Below are 15,567 nucleotides of genomic sequence, written 5' to 3' on the forward strand. Positions count from 1 at the left end.
AAAGAACTTTTGGGTGACCTGCCCAGACTTAGATTATCGTTGCTGGCTCCACAGGTGTGGTGTCATCCACCTCTGGTTTTTTGTGTTTTTGTTTTCAAGACAAGGTTTTCCTGGCTGTCCTGGAACTCACTCTATAGACCAGATATCCACCTGCCTCTGCCTCCCAAGTGCTGGGTTAAAGGCACCACCCAGTTCCATTTGTAATCTTAGCACCCAAGAAGTAAAGTCAGGAAGATTAGAAGTTTAAGGTCATCCTCAGCAACATACAAAGTTTGAGAGCTTGGGCAACACAAGACCCTGTCTCAGGAAATGGGGGGCAGGCAGAGGGAGGAAGGGAGGATGGGTTACAGTAGCCTTAGAGGCCATTGAGGCCTTCCCTCATGATGAGTTTTGGACCTCACTTCCCATTTGACTGGAACACCAGAAAAGTAAAGGTAAGCCTCGCTGCTCTGTAAGCCTTCTAGTCAAAAGAATGGGATATCTCTGGCCCTGGGTGGAGACATGACATTTTGTTCTGCTCCAAAAAAATTACCCAGTATTTGATTCCTTACCTAAGAGTTAATCCAACTGGGCTTGTCAATCACCTGGCCAGGCGTCCACCCCACAGAAAATCTAATTCACATGAACACATGCTAAGGATGTGGGAATAATAATTATCTCTTTCTTTCAGTTACTGACGAAAGCCTAGGCATTCCTTCCAAACGCTATTGGCTCTTTCTCTGAAGCCGCCCATTCCTTCTGTTATAGGACTACTTGGCAACCTCCACCATAAAAGGTATAGCTATCTTTCTTCTCTCTAAACTCAAAATTGTTCTTAGCCTTCCTTCTGAGTCCTCTCTCTCTCTCTCTCTCTCTCTCTCTCTCTTTGTGTACCTGGGTGTATGTAAATGCACCACATGCATGTAGGAGTCTGTGGGTATAGGAAGACGGCATCAGATCCTTTGGAACTTGAGTTGCAGGCAGTTGTAAGCTGACAAATAATGAGTGCTGGGAACCAAACTTAGGTCCTTTAAAAGATCATTAAATTCTCTTAACTAATGCATTTATCTAAGTTATTCTAATCTCAATAAAAACTTGGGAGTCAGATATGGGGAGGGAGGAACCTAATAGACCCAAAGAGCGGTGGAGGAACAACTTGCCTAGCTTCCCAAATCGAAAAGGCCTCAAATCTCTCTAAGTCCCTCCCTATCTCTTCTTGTGCCCCTATCTGGGTCCTCCAAAATCTCTATGACTAATTTTGATCAGCTAAACACTGACTCCACCCTCTGATTCAAGGTAAACTCGTTGGCAGTCAGAGTGTCTGCGAATAAATATCCCTCAACACTTAACTGTTGAGCCATCTCTTCAGGCCCCAGGGTTAACGTTTTGTTGGCAACCTCCAGTGACAATATCCATGGATCTTTAAGTCCGTTTAGCTCCCTAGAGAAAAACTCTTAGAATACAGTCTGGTACATTGGTCTGGGACCGGAGAGGAGAGCCTGTGGTTTCTCTTCCTGCCTACCATTATTCAATAGAAGGCCCCCCTGATTTACTCTACAGAGAATAGTCCTCCTGTCTCGTGTCAGGGTAGGAGGGTTAAACCATTAGGAGGGAGTCTGAGGGCCTAACTCTTCCTTCCACAAGACTTTGCTATGATTTATATACAGCTGATCCATCTTGAAACTTGTATTGAAAGTCAATCCTCACTAAAGAATATTGGTTTAGCCAGGCAGTGATGGCGCATGCCTTTAATCCCAGTACTCAGGAGGCAGAGGCAGATGGATTTCTATGAGTTTGAGACTAGCCTGGTCTACAGAGCGCATTCCAGGACAGGCTCCAAAGCTACACAGAGAAACCCTGTCTCTCTCAAAAAACAAACAACCAACAAAAAAGAGTATTGGCTTGGCGGCAGAGTGTTTGCCTAGATTGTTTAAAATCTGTCTGTTACACACTGTAAGAAAGAAAAGCATAATCCCCATTATGAGATATTAAGAGCTGTGGTCAAGTGGGATATTTGGGAGCTCCATAGGACTGTAATGAATCATCTCAAGATTGGTCTGTTACAAAACCATGTATGGCTAAGCCTCTCCTGCTTTTCTGACTCTTGCTGTCTTGGAACTCTATAGCAAGAAGGTCCTTATTAGATGTTAGTCTCTCACCTAGAGTTGTGAACCAAAACAAACTCTTTAAAAAACTGTGTGTATGTATGTGTGCCAGGCAGTGATGGTGCACACCTTTAATCCCAGCACTCAGGAGGCAGAGGCAGTCGGATCTCTGTGAGTTCGAGGCCAGCCTGGTCTACAAGAGCTAGTTCCAGGATAGGCTCCAAAGCTACAGAGAAACCCTATCTCAAAAATCCAAAAAAAAAAAAAGAAAGAAAGAAAGAAAGAAAGAAAGAAATAACTGTGTGTGTGGCACATGCCTGTAATCTCACCACTCAGGATGCTGAAGCAGGAGGATTACAAGATTCAGATCAGTTTGGGATAAATAGCCAGATCTTATTTCAAAAAAAAAACAACTCCATCTTTTTTGTTGTTAAGGATATTATAGAGTAGGTTTTTTGGGGAAGTGATATTGTATAATATAAAGAATAGGTGGGGCTGGGCCGTCGTGGCGCACGCCTTTAATCCAGCACTCAGGGGGCGGAGGCAGGCAGAACTCTGTGAGTTTGAGGCCAGCCTGTCTATAAGAGCTAGTTTCAGGACAGCTATAGCTGTTACACAGAGAAAACCTGTCTTCAAAAGCAAAACAAATAATAGGTGCCGAGTGTGGCGCTATACACCTTTCATCATGGCTCTTGGGAGGCAGAAGCAGGCAGACCTCTGTGAGTTCAAGGCCAGCCTGATCTACAGATTGAGTTCTAGGACAGCCAGCCAGGACTACACGGAGAAACCCCATCTTGAAAAATCAGAACAACAACAACAAAAATCTGGGTTTAGATTTATCTCTTTAAGGAAGTAACTTAATCCCTCTTAGTCTTGGCTTGAGTAGAATTGTGGCCAAGACAACCTTGTTGGTCATTCTCACTTTGACCTTGTCTGCTTTAAGACTGCTAAAGCTGAAATTAGAGATGCTTGGCCATGACTACACTTGCCAACTCTTAAGAAATGCCAGTGTCTGATATTCTGCAAGGCTGTGGGTCATTATTAACACTGCTGCTGCACGCAGCCGGTAAGCAGGTCCAGGTGTGCTTTGTTGATCTACAAAGGATATGATTCAGTACTGTTTACTTGACAGTTGATATCTCTGAGACAGCTGTGTAAGTTGTAAATCATTGGTTTCCTTCAGCATTTTCCTTTATTTAGGAACCAAGGAAACTACATCCAATCTATGTGTTGGGGGTACTGAGACTGTTTGTCCAGCCAGCCTTCTCTCCAAAACTAAGGAACTTAGTAGCAGGCAGTGCTAATGGGTACCAATAGCTGCGTGAGTGATAACGGGTCAGTAGGAAAACAGCATCTAAGACACTGGGAGCTTCAGCCTCTCTTATTGAAGTAAGTCCACTCTGGCAACTAAAATATGCTAGCCCAGGGCCTGAGGTGTAGCTCAGGGGCAGAGTGCTTCCTCAGCATGTGTAAGGTCCTACTTTCCACGTCCACAACTATAGACCACAAAGTGAACAGACAAAACCCACAAAACCAAATTAAACTGTTCGTTCTGATTCATACTTAAGAGAGAACCCCAAAGATATCTCTCTCTCTCTCTCTCTCTCTCTCTCTCTCTCTCTCTCTCTCAGCTCTCAAAGCCTCTGGTCATTCATAAAGTGGGAGTGGGGGAATGACAGTGCTCACCTTTTTGTACGCCCCCACCCCCACCAAGGTTCCTCTAACTGGAAGCATGCAGTTTTAAAACCACTGACGAACATAGTATGAGAGAGAACTATAACTCCCGAAGCCATCTAGTCATAGTTTCACTTGGAAATAATTATTTAAATTCATTTGTTAAGTGGTTAAGGATGCATCTCAGTGGCAGAGTATGCTTACCATGTCCAATGTTCTAGGTTCAATCCTAAATAAGTAAATAAATAACAGCATTTACAAACCTGAAGAAAATTCAATGAACAGAATATACATACATACTGTGTGTACTGGTGTTGGTGGGGCTCAAACCAAGACCTTACTTATGCTAGACATGTACTTTACTACTGGGCCTACTCAATGGAATATTCACGCCATATAATTACATCATATGGGGAGCCTTTCTAGACCTGTGATGGCAGGGTACCAGTTTCAGATCTTAGCAACCGTTTCAACTACCATCAAAACCACCAGGATATAGACCATGAACCAGTGAAGAATTCTGCCTGGGCAAATGCTCATTTTTATTGAGATAAGCTAACCATAACAGCTGTTCTCTAAAAGAGAGTTTGGGGTTGCAAAACCCAGTCCTGCTGACAAGGACATCTATTCCCTTATACAATAAGAGTACAGATTAATGTACAGGGTTAGTCAACTTTAGGAGTGACCCTGGAATTTTCCTACCTATCTTTTCTATCTCTTTAGAATGTTGTCTTGTTTTCTCTGCCTGGTCCTACTCACTGTTTTGTTTGTTGCTTTGTTTAAAAGGTTGTCTGAGTGATTGATGTCGTTGGTAATTTCAAAGCAAAAATAATTTTTCATTCAAGTGGATAGTATGAGCTCGGTATGGTATAATCCTGTAATCCCAGTACTCAGGAGGTTGATACAGAAGGTTTTCCACAAGTCCAAGGCTGGTCTGGGCTACAAAGCCAGGCTATTTCAAAACGAAAACAAACAAAACAAAGCAAACACCAAGCTGAGCATGATGGTGCTCTCCTTTAACCCTGGCACTTTAGAGGCAGAGCAGGGTGACCTCTGTAAGTTCAAGGCTAGCCTGGTCTAAGTAGTGAATTCCAAGTTAGCCCTCTGGACTGTATCTCTACACAATGAGATACATTCTCTAGCAAAACCAAACAACAAAACAAAACAAAAATACAGGGCCAAGTTAAAGCTATAGGTTAATCACCACTCCAAAATACTGCCTAAATCTGGTTTTGTGGTGTTGCAGGCCTTTTATCCCAGCACTGGGGAGGTGGAAGCCGGAGGCTCAGGAGCTCAAAGTCATTACTGACCACAGAGGTAGTCTAAAGTCAGACGGGTTACAATAAGACCCTGTTTCAAAGCAAAATACACACACACACACACACACACACACACACACACATTTCAACATTTAAATAATTAAAGAGGAATACAAAAATTGTCATCCTTTTTCTGGAAATGAATCTTTTTGAAATTACTAGCTTATAAAGCAAACTAATTAATATTAAAAGCAAAACAGAAGTCCCAAAAGACATCTTGAGTTAACGCCTGTTCGGGGCTACACAGGAGTGGCCCCTTATCAGTTCGTGCAGGGCAAATTGCTTCCCTCAGAGGGGTTGTCAGTCGAGCACACTGTATCAAAATTATAATGTCTAAGAGCGGTGAGGAAAGTGAAGCGGCTCCCTGGAAAGGCGCTAGTGGCATCTTTAAAAAAAAAAAGTGGTCAACCTTTCTGTTTTTCTAAAAGTTAATTATTTTTCACACATGCCATGCTCAAAGAGAAAGATGGTAGTTTCCTTGGCTTGGTGGAAAGTTTTAGATTGCAGACTGTTCATGGGATGGTGGTGTTTTAGTCAGGGCCACCCCAGCTGTGATGACACGCCCGCCGTGACCAGAGCAGCTCGGGAAGGAAAGGACTTATTTCACTCACAGTTCTGTATCTTCAAAAACAGTGAGGGCAAGAACTGGAGACAGCAGCAGATGAGGCCATAGAGGATGCTGCTCACCATAGCTCAGCCTGCTTTCTTCCGGAAGCCAGGACCACCAGCCCAGGGGAGCACCAGCCCAGGGGAGCACCAGCCCAGGGGAGCACCAGCCCAGGGGAGCACCATCCACAATAGGCTTCACCCCTCCATCAATCACTAATTAAGAGAATGCCCTACAGCTGGGTCTTTTTTTTTTTTTTTTTTTTTTTTTTTTTTAGGTCTTAAGGAGGCATGTTCTCAGCTGAAGTTCCTCATTTCACACAGAGCTAGCTTGTGTCAAGCTGACATAAAATTAGCCATCACAGTGGGATGAAAAAAATCCATAGTATATAGCAACCAGCGTCTTTTAAAAAGTGAATAGAATGGAATAGAATATCAAACATAAAGAGGAAAGTAAATAAAAATAAGGTCAAATCTTAATTTTGTGCCTGTGTGCATGTCTGTGTGAGAACACACACACACACACACACACACACACATATATATGCATACATGTACATATCGGATATAAAATACAGGAACTCTAGAGGCCTGTCTTTTCTTTACTTCTTTTTTTTTAAGGTCTCACTATTTGAATTCACTGCTGACTTCAAATCAGTCATCCCAGTTCCAGCCCCAAATGCTGAGATCATAGGAGTGGGTCACAACACTGGGTAAAACATATTTTAATATTTTTATTTTTAATTTTATCCATCTATTTATTAGTTTGTTTTGTTTTTTGAGGCAGGGTTTCTCTGTGTAGCTCTGACTGTCCTGGAACTCGCTCTGTAGACCAAGCAGGCCCCCATCTCAAAGCCATCTGCCTATCTTTGCCTCCCAAGTGCTGGGATTAAAGGCTTGGGCCCCAACCACCTGGCAAAACATGGTTTTTATCCTCCCCAATCCCTTTTGAGACTGAGTCTTACTATGTAGCCTTGGTTGGGCCACAACTCACTGTGTGGACCAGACTGGCCTGAACCCACAGTGATCATCCTGCCTCTGCATCCATGTGCTGGGGTTAAAGGTTTGTGCCACCATAAAAACAAAACAAAATACATCTACTTCAAGACTAGCTCTAGCCAATTGGTCGTAGCACACACCACGGGAGGCAAAGGCAGGTGAATCTCTTGTGAGTTTGAGGCCAGCCCATTCTATATAAATCAAGTTCCAGGACAGCCAGAGCTGTTACAGAGAAAACCTGACTCAAAACAAAACAAAACAAAACACAACTGTTCAGTATATAGTGATTAAGGTTTTGCCTTTAAGAAGGGAATTTGGAAGTAGATATTGGACAACCAACAGAGCCATGTCACAATTATTGACAAAGTTATACTCAATCCTCTTATTCTCCAGATCAAAATTCATAAGCCAAGACAGAAGCCTTACACAATCTAACATTTGCTTCATTACTTCAAGTTTAGCATGTTTGCAATACCGGAAAAGTCTTCCTTAGTTCCCTTTGTGACTCCAAGTGTTGCACAAACATCTATTCTTCCTGAAGTTTTATCTGGTCCACCGACATTTTCCAGCTCCCCTGGAGCCAAGGATGGCCATGTGACTAAGTGCTAGCCAATGTAAAGTGTCCAGAAATGGTACAAGCTGACTGGAGTCGGGCCCTCAAATGGCAGAGGTATGCCATCCTTTTCCCATACTCTGTTCCCTGAAGTAAGGACTTATTTGGAGACTCATGGATTGAGGCAGCACCTTAGAGGGGTAGAGCAACAGATTAGGAGGAACTGGGACTTCTGTCATACCGGTTCAGGATTATACAAGCAAGAAATTAAAGTTCTTGTTTCTGCTGCTGCTGGAATATGTTGTAGCAGTTTAACCCATTTCCCACCTACTATGTCTTTTTTTTTTCCAGACATGATTTCTCTGTGTAGCAACCTTGGCTGTCCTAGAACTTGATTTATAGACCAGGCTGGCCTTAGACTCAGAGATCCATCTGCCTCTGCCTTTTGAGTGCTGGGATTGTGTGCCCCCAGGCCTGACTTTACATCTTTTTTATTTAACTAAAATGTTTACATTTTACACATTCCAGTGTAGTATTGTGTTGTGCACACACCGGTGCTACAGCACACATGTGGAGGGCAGAGGACAGCTTTTCAGACTCTGCTCTCTCCTTCCAGCAAGTGGGTCCTGAGGATTGAATTCAGTCATCAAGCTTGGCAGCAGCAAGTGCCTTCACTGGCTGAGCCAACTCACTGGCCTGTGTTATCTCTTTTCTGCTCTTTAGCCAAAAATGAAGAAGTCAGAGGACTTCTATCTTAGACATAGATATTTCACATATCAGATTTTTTTTTCTTTTTTGAGACAGGGTTTCTCTGTAGCTTTGGAGCCCGTCCAAGAACTCGCTCTGTAGGGCAGGTTGGTCTCGAACTCACAGAGATCTACCTCCCTCTGCTTCCCAAGTGCTGGGACTAAAGGCAAGACCAGAAATTTTTGAAAAGCCTTAAAGAGCTGCTCAAATTAGCCTAAACAAAAGCATCTTTTACAGAACAAAAGAAAATTTTAAAGGCCTACTACTGGGCAGTGGTATCACAAGGCTTTAATTCCAGCACTGGGGAGGGAGAGAGGGGGGTATCTCTGTGAGTTTGAGGCCAGCCTGGTCTACAGAGCTAGTTCCAGGACAGCGAGGGTTGTTAAACAGTGAGAAAAGAAAAGAAAGAAAAAGGCATGGTGGCTCACACCTTTCCAGTATGAGGGAGGCTGAGGCAGGAGAATCTCAGAAAGCAAGGCCAGGCTGGTTTATCCTGTGAAAACCTGTCTTAAAATTATGCTGAGCAGTGGTGGTGCCCGCCTTTAATCCTAGCACTTGGGAGGCAGAGACAGGAGGATCTCTGTGAGTCTGAAGCCAGTCTAGTCTACAGAGCGAGTTCCAGTACACACTCCAAAGCTACAGAGAAAGTCTGTCTCAAAAAAAAAAAGCAAAAATAAACAAAAAACCCCTGAAGAGTGGAGGATGCAGAAATGGCTCAGTAGGTTACAAGTACTTGATGTTCTTCTAGAGGACCCAGAATTATAACCCCAGCACCCAAACTGAGTGATTACATGTAACTCTTAACTTCAGGGTCTAACAAATTCTTCTGGCCTCCAAAGGCACCTGCACACACATGAAATACTGATGTGGGATTCATCTCTGTATGCTGTGAATATGTTTTATTACCATTGGTTAATAAAGAAGCTGTTTCAGCAATGGCTTAGCAGAATAAAGCCAGGTGGGAAATCTGAACAGAAATATAGAGAGAGGCTGGAGAGATGGCTCAGCGGTTAAGAGCACTTACTGCTCTTCCAAAGGTCCTGAGTTCAATTCCTAGCAACCACATGGTGGCTCACAACCATCTGTAATGAGGTCTGGTGCCCTCTTCTGGCCTACAGGTATACACACAGACAGAATATTGTATACATAATCAAGTAAATAAATGTTTTTTTTTAAAAAAAGAAATATAGAGTAGGTGGAGTCAGAAAGACGTCATGTAGCTGCCAAAGGAGGAAGACACCAGGAAATCTTACTGGTAGGCCACAGCCTCTTAGCAATTCATAGATTAATAGAAATGGGTTAATTTAAGGTATAAGAGCTAGCCAGGAAATGCCTGAACTACTGGCCAAACAGTGTTGTACGTATGTGTATATATAATTTCTGTGGATTATTCAGGTCTGGGCAGCCGGGAAATGAAGGAGCAGTCTCTGGCTACAGAATACACTTACATATATAAAGAAAAATAGAAGAAAAAACCTGGACAGAAAAGCAGGGGTGGGTGGATGGTGTAAGTGAAGAGTGCACTTTAGTTTCCTGGCTGCCCAGACCCAAAAATTTATATTAATTGCAACACTGCTTGGCTGACGGCTCAGGCATATTTCTAGCTAGCTCTTACATCTTAAATTAACCCATTTCTTTTTTATTTTAGGTTTTTATTTTTATTTATTTATTTGAAGCAGGGTTTCCCTGTGTAACAGTCCTAGCTGTCCTGGAACTAGCTCTTGTAGACTAGGCTGGCCTCGAACTCACAGGGATTCCCCTGCCTCTGCCTCCTGAGTGCTGGGATTAAAGGTGTTCGCAACCACCACCCGGGCTATTTTAGGTTTTTAAAGATTTATTTATTATATATACAGTGTTCTGCCTGCATGTATGCTTGCTCACCAGAAGAGGGCACCAGATCTCATTACAGATGGTTGTGAGCCACCATATGGTTGCTGGGAATTGAACTCAGGACCTCTGGAAGAACAGCCAGTGCTCTTAACCTCTGAGTCATCTCTCTAGCCCTAACCCATTTCTATTAATCTATGTATCACCATGAGACTGTAGCCTACCGGTAAGGTAGACAGTGTCTTTCTCCTTCAGCAGCTACATGGTGTCTCCTTGACTTCACCTACTGTCTCTCTGCATTCAGTTTAGTTTTCCCACCTAGCTCTATTCTGCCCTGCTATAGGCCAAAGAAACTTCTTTATTAACCAATGGTAATAAAACATATTCACAGCACACAGAGGACTCCTATCAGGATAGGGTGCAATGAGATGGCTCCATGGGTAAAGACACTGCCAAACCTGAACACTCGAGTTTTATCCCAAGGATCCATATGGTGGGAGGAGAGAACTTACTCCCCACTCTGTCCTCTGACCTCTACACTTGTTCCTCCTCCCCACCTCTCTCTACAAGTGCCTATAATCACAGCATTGAAAGGGGGACAGAGACACACAGATCCTGAGTTTGTTGGCCAGCAAGTCTGCCTAGCTGAAAGGGTTCCGTGACAGACCCTATCTCAAGACCATAGGCAGACAGCAATAGAAGGTGACATCTGGCACCTTGCTCTGACTTCCACAAGGCATGTGTACTCTCAGACTCACACACACACACACACCACAAGACAGGAACAAAGGAAAATACAGAGAAGGAGGGAGGGGAGAGAGACAGGGAGACACACACACACACACACACACACACACACAGAGAGAGAGAGAGAGAGAGAGAGAGAGAGAGAGAGAGAGAGAGAGATATGAAACCAATAAAGTAATAGCCATTAGCAGCCATAGCTTTGCTGGGGGCTGGAGACTCAGAGGAGATAAGAGTCAGATAATGACCTAAATCCTCGGTGTGAGCTGTAAGATCATGCCTTTCTGTGGAGCTGGGTTCCAGTGTGGCAATATGGCAGACAGTCATCCTTAGATTATATGTTACAGACCAACTTTATTATGAGCACTGATTCTCTCGACCTTGATTCTCAACAGGAATCTGATTGGCCATATGTAGCAGGTGCTCCAGAAGCCCTATGCCATACCTGCCCTGCCCATTTTTAAAGTCAGCTTTTCCTGAAGCAGACAGTTCCTGTGAACCTTAGTGGCTTGCCTAGCCTCAGCATGTCTGTCTCAGGGCATTTTTTTTTCTTTTTTTTTTTCTTTTTTTTTTCTTTTTTTTTTTTCTTTTTTTTTCCCCCCCCCCAGGGCATTTTTGTAAGGCCTCTGGAGCTCAGTCAACAAGCTATATAGGTGTGGCAGGCACATAGGTTGGGAGATGACCCAAGTCATGGTGATTGGGTACAGTGAGAGCTGAGAATAGGGCTTCTACCTGAGGTAGCCAGGAAAAACAGTCTTAATTTCTACTGGCCTTAGAGCTGTGAGGGTCCAAATAGACACAATGAACACCAAAGTTGGAAGACATGGGAAAGGTTGAGAGGGAGAAACTGTCTTTACTTCACCTGTTTACTTGTTTTCATGCCTACACCTGTGGGAAGATAGACTGACCTACAGTCCCAAGTAGGAGAAGCCACGTGAGAAGCAAAAGAACCGGGAACATTTTAGTCTGTGGCTTCTAAGGGTGGTCACTAGTCTTATGACTTCCATACTAGAGAGGCTAATGTTTTTCAAAATGAGATAAAGATATATGAGAAATCTGTATTAACATTCCTTCAGGAACTTCCCACTGAACCAGAAGTTCTAGGACCCAGGAATCTACTTTATACTAGCTTTGTAGGTGATTAGGCTTCACAGGACACCTGAGACCACTGGATTCTAGGTAGTTAGTTAGGTGCTGGGACTCAACACAAAACGAGGTAGACCTGGTCCATGACCTCATATTTTAATTTCTGTCTCCCCCCCCCCCTCGTAAGTCAGACGGTAGCTCTCCGAAGTTGTGGCATCAAACTCAGAGTTCACCTGCATCTATCCGCCTTCCAAGTGTTGAGATTAAAGGTTTTCGTTATCTACCAAGCCAGTGGGCCAGTCTGGTGACCAGCTGATTTCAATGAGCTGGAATGGAAGGAAGGCGATGACAAAGCAGGTGTGACTAGGCCTGACAAGGGCCAGAGATGCCTTAAATGATGGACATCAAACCTAAAACCTGGAGAGGAATCCGCACCACAGAGAAACACTGTAGCTGTCACTTGCGATGGGCTTGAGAAATGGCCAGGGAAAAGGAATGCAGTGAGAAGGCAGACCAAAGACAGAACTGTCTCCAAACCACCCCTGTTCACCGATACGCCCATCTTCATCTTCACTGATCATTTCGTTCATCCCCAAGTAAAAACTCTTCTACGAGCTACACCAGCTCCAAGGACGCCTGATTCCAGGCGTGGCTCAACTCTCCTGGGATTCTCCGCTTGCAACTCACTGCCGCCCGGAACCGGCCCGCCCAACGCGATGACGTCAGTGCGCGCGCGCCCTCGGTAGGAGAAGTAGGGGCCGCGGGCAGGCAGGCGCCCAGGCTTCGGTAACCTGTGCTGGGCGGGGGAGAGGAAGGGGCGGGGCAGGGAGCCCCCCGGAGTTACTGGGTTGCGGACCGGACCCGGAGCGGGAGTCCTCGGCACGCTCAGCGCTTGCTTCTTCCCCGCGGCAGGCTCCGCACGCTCCGGCGATGGAGTTTCCGGACCTCGGGGCTCACTGTTCCGAGCCGAGCTGTCAGCGCTTGGGTGAGGGGCGGAGCGCGCGGGGGGCGGGGCCGGGCGGCCGGGTTTGGGGACTGCAGGTGGGGCGGGGAGGGTGGGCCCTGGAGCTGGCAAAGCCCGGAGGGCGGGGCTCGAAGTTGGGGGCGGAGGCCAGGGGGCGTGGTCAAAGAGATCGTGAGCTGTGGTAGGGCTGCAGTGTGCGGCAAATAGGGCGGAGTTTTTCCTACCGGAGTAGCAGCCTTTAGCTAGGGGAAAGGATAGTCAGGTTAGTTTGCCTTTGAACTTGCAATCCAACCCATTCTTGTAGATTTTTTGCCACTCAAGTGTGATGCCTGCTCCGGCATCTTCTGTGCAGACCATGTGGCTTACGCCCAGCATCACTGTGGATCGGCTTACCAAAAGGTGAGGGGGCGGTCGTGAGGGTGAAAGGGGGTGGGTTGTAATGAGAGGAGAGCAGGAGCAGATGCTTTCAGGCATCTTCTACCTTTTATTTCCACTCTTAGTTGTTAGTTGTTTTGTTTCTAAGCCTTGGTACTGGGAAACGTTTTCTAGTGTATTTGTCAGTGATATATCCAGGTTCTTTAAGAGGTTGGCTGGCTGTCAGACTGACTCCTGCCCCTTGACTATAGGATATCCAGGTACCTGTGTGCCCCCTCTGTAATGTGCCTGTGCCGGTGGCCAGAGGGGAGCCTCCTGACCGGGCAGTGGGAGAGCACATTGACAGAGACTGCCGCTCTGATCCCGCGCAGCAAAAACGTAAGGTAAATAATTAATAGAGGGGTTAGTGATAGACACCCCAATTTCGAATACTGATGTCTGCAAACCTATAGGCTAGCTTCATGGGGCTAAAGGAGAAAAAGAGTTTCATAAATAACAAACGGTGCTTCGTCTCAGATCTTCACCAATAAGTGTGAACGTTCTGGCTGCCGGCAGAGGGAGATGATGAAACTGACCTGTGACCAATGTGGCCGAAACTTCTGCATCAAGCACCGTCACCCACTGGACCATGATTGCTCTGGGGAGGGTCATGTGACCAGCCGGGCAGGGTAATTGCCAAGTACTCTGCTTGCTTTGCTTCAGCCATGTCTGCCTTGACCAAAGGAGTCTTTCTTTCTGCTTGTCACTTTTTGTTTCTGGATTGAGCCTATGCCCTTGCACTGCACACACCACTGAGCCTTGGCCTTCTGTTGTTTGGGAGGTTTCACTTCTTAGCCCAGGGTGGCTTCAAACTTGTGGCCATCCTCTTGCCGCAGACGTCAAGTTCTAAGATTATAGCATACATTACTTCAGGCTTTCTATTTCTTTGAGACAAGCAAGAGTCCACTAAGTTTCCCAGGCTGTCATTGAACTCACTCTGCCCTATACAGTTTTCAGTTTTCCTGTTTGAGCCTTCCAGGTAGGTGAAATTATAGACCACATACAAAATTAGACCCAATTTAACTCCTTTTCAAAGTATATGGTTTTGTAGAGTGCTTAGAGGAACTAGCCTCTTGACTTCCAAAGCTCATCCTGGGAGGTGTTAGAATGTCTTCTTCCCACAGGCTTGCTGCTATCTCCAGAGCACAAGGTCTGGCTTCCACAAGCACTGTCCCCAGTCCAAGTCGGACCTTACCTTCCTCGTCCTCTCCCAGCAGGTAGGTCCACCTGTTACTCCTCTCCTCCTTTTAACCCCTTTATATCTCTAACCACAGTCTGTTTAATGTCTGCCGTAGAGCCACATCCCAGTTTCCAAGCCGGACATCCCCTCCAGTGATTACTTTGCAGAACGGAATGGTGAGTCAGGAAAAGGTTGGATAGACAGAAGTAAATCTGCGTAAAGTCCAAGGAAACTGGTGTTTTTTTTTTTTCCTTTGCAGAGTGAGGATGAGGCTCTGCAGCGTGCTCTGGAGCTATCCCTCGCAGAAGCTAAACCCCAGATCCCAAGGTACCTACTCTGAATGAGGGGAAGATCTGTTTGGAAGGATGGAGGTGGGACCACTCCAACCCACTACACTAGCTAAAAACTTGGTTTCCAGATTAGATGAAATATCCCCAAAGGCCTTGATTTTCTCTCTGCCAATGACAACCATATTAATATCCAAACCCTGTTATAGTAAAGATTGAGATCTCACTCAAGAGGTACTGAAATCAACACCATGATACTGAACAGATTAAATCTCAGACCCTAGGTATTACTGTCATAAACTTAAGCTCTTCCCTTCTCAGTTCTCAGGAGGAAGAAGACTTGGCACTAGCACAGGCACTGTCAGCCAGTGAGGCAGAATACCAACAGCAGCAGGTATGAGGACTGGGTAGAATGGGTCCTGTTGGGGGTGAGAAGTTAGGGTTGCTCCCTCCCAGGTGTGGAGAGGATTGGCATGGTTGATCTCTTAGCTTCCCTCTGGTGATACCAGTTCATGCTGAGCCCTGACACAGGGCCTGCCCTCTCCTGTCTGGACTTTACACTATCTCCTCCTTCTCCTCTCCTTGCTCCAGGCGCAGAGCCGTAGCTTGAAGCCGTCCAACTGCAGCCTGTGCTAGGGTCCTGGGCTTGGGGAGGGAGGCTCACCTGAGGACTGTGGCCCTCACATCTCCAGGGTACCCAGGGAAAGGAAGCACAGAGAAATCTGGATTGCAGAGACAAGCAGGAGTGACGTGGGGGACACTCCATGGAGCCTGGGAAGGAAGTTTGTGCGGCCAAACCTTTCAGACTCTGCTAGCCCTGCTGCTGCGGAAAGGGTGGTCAGGAAACCGTTCTGTCTGGGACCTTGGTAGACTCCATCCCCAGACCCTTCATCATGTTGTCCTTCCCTCCCCACCACCCCCAGGCTGCCACATGTAGTGGACAGAGAGAGGCCTGGGAAGAGTAAAGACTTTGGCAGTTAGTAGTATGTCTGTGTGTTTCTTTTCCTCTCCAACCCAGAATAACCAGTGTTGTCAGGAATGTTCATTCAACTCAAAGGTAGAGGCCCAGTGGTCCCCCAGACA

General features: G+C 45.6%; 1 protein-coding gene across 2 annotated transcripts; it reads left to right on the forward strand.

Annotated features, from left to right (window-relative positions):
- The first annotated feature begins 12,383 nt into the window (after nt 1–12,383).
- Zfand2b (zinc finger AN1-type containing 2B) lies at nt 12,384–15,467 on the forward strand. 2 transcript variants are annotated; one of them, XM_041650230.1, is made up of 9 exons: nt 12,384–12,624; nt 12,908–13,002; nt 13,230–13,361; nt 13,495–13,646; nt 14,142–14,234; nt 14,313–14,373; nt 14,457–14,524; nt 14,806–14,878; nt 15,076–15,467. In XM_041650230.1, exons 1-9 carry the CDS (start codon nt 12,570–12,572, stop codon nt 15,118–15,120), a joined length of 774 nt encoding a protein of 257 aa, XP_041506164.1. In that variant the 5' UTR covers nt 12,384–12,569; the 3' UTR covers nt 15,121–15,467. The 2 variants fall into 2 exon arrangements, with proteins under 2 accessions (XP_041506164.1, XP_041506163.1); XM_041650229.1 differs by having other exon boundaries at nt 15,177–15,467.
- Nucleotides 15,468–15,567: the final 100 nt, after the last annotated feature.

The sequence above is a fragment of the Microtus oregoni genome, unplaced genomic scaffold (assembly GCF_018167655.1).
Source record: "Microtus oregoni isolate MIOR12 unplaced genomic scaffold, Mior012 000004F_ref0000308, whole genome shotgun sequence".
Taxonomy (NCBI): Eukaryota; Metazoa; Chordata; class Mammalia; order Rodentia; family Cricetidae; genus Microtus; species Microtus oregoni.

Bases quoted from the DNA above. Each gene is read 5' to 3' on its own strand.
- Zfand2b (XM_041650229.1), top strand. From the start codon at position 12,570: ATGGAGTTTCCGGACCTCGGGGCTCACTGTTCCGAGCCGAGCTGTCAG. The intron at 13,362-13,494 runs GTAAATAATTAA...GCTTCGTCTCAG, and splicing joins CCGCGCAGCAAAAACGTAAG to ATCTTCACCAATAAGTGTGA. The intron at 14,525-14,805 runs GTACCTACTCTG...TTCCCTTCTCAG, and splicing joins GCTAAACCCCAGATCCCAAG to TTCTCAGGAGGAAGAAGACT.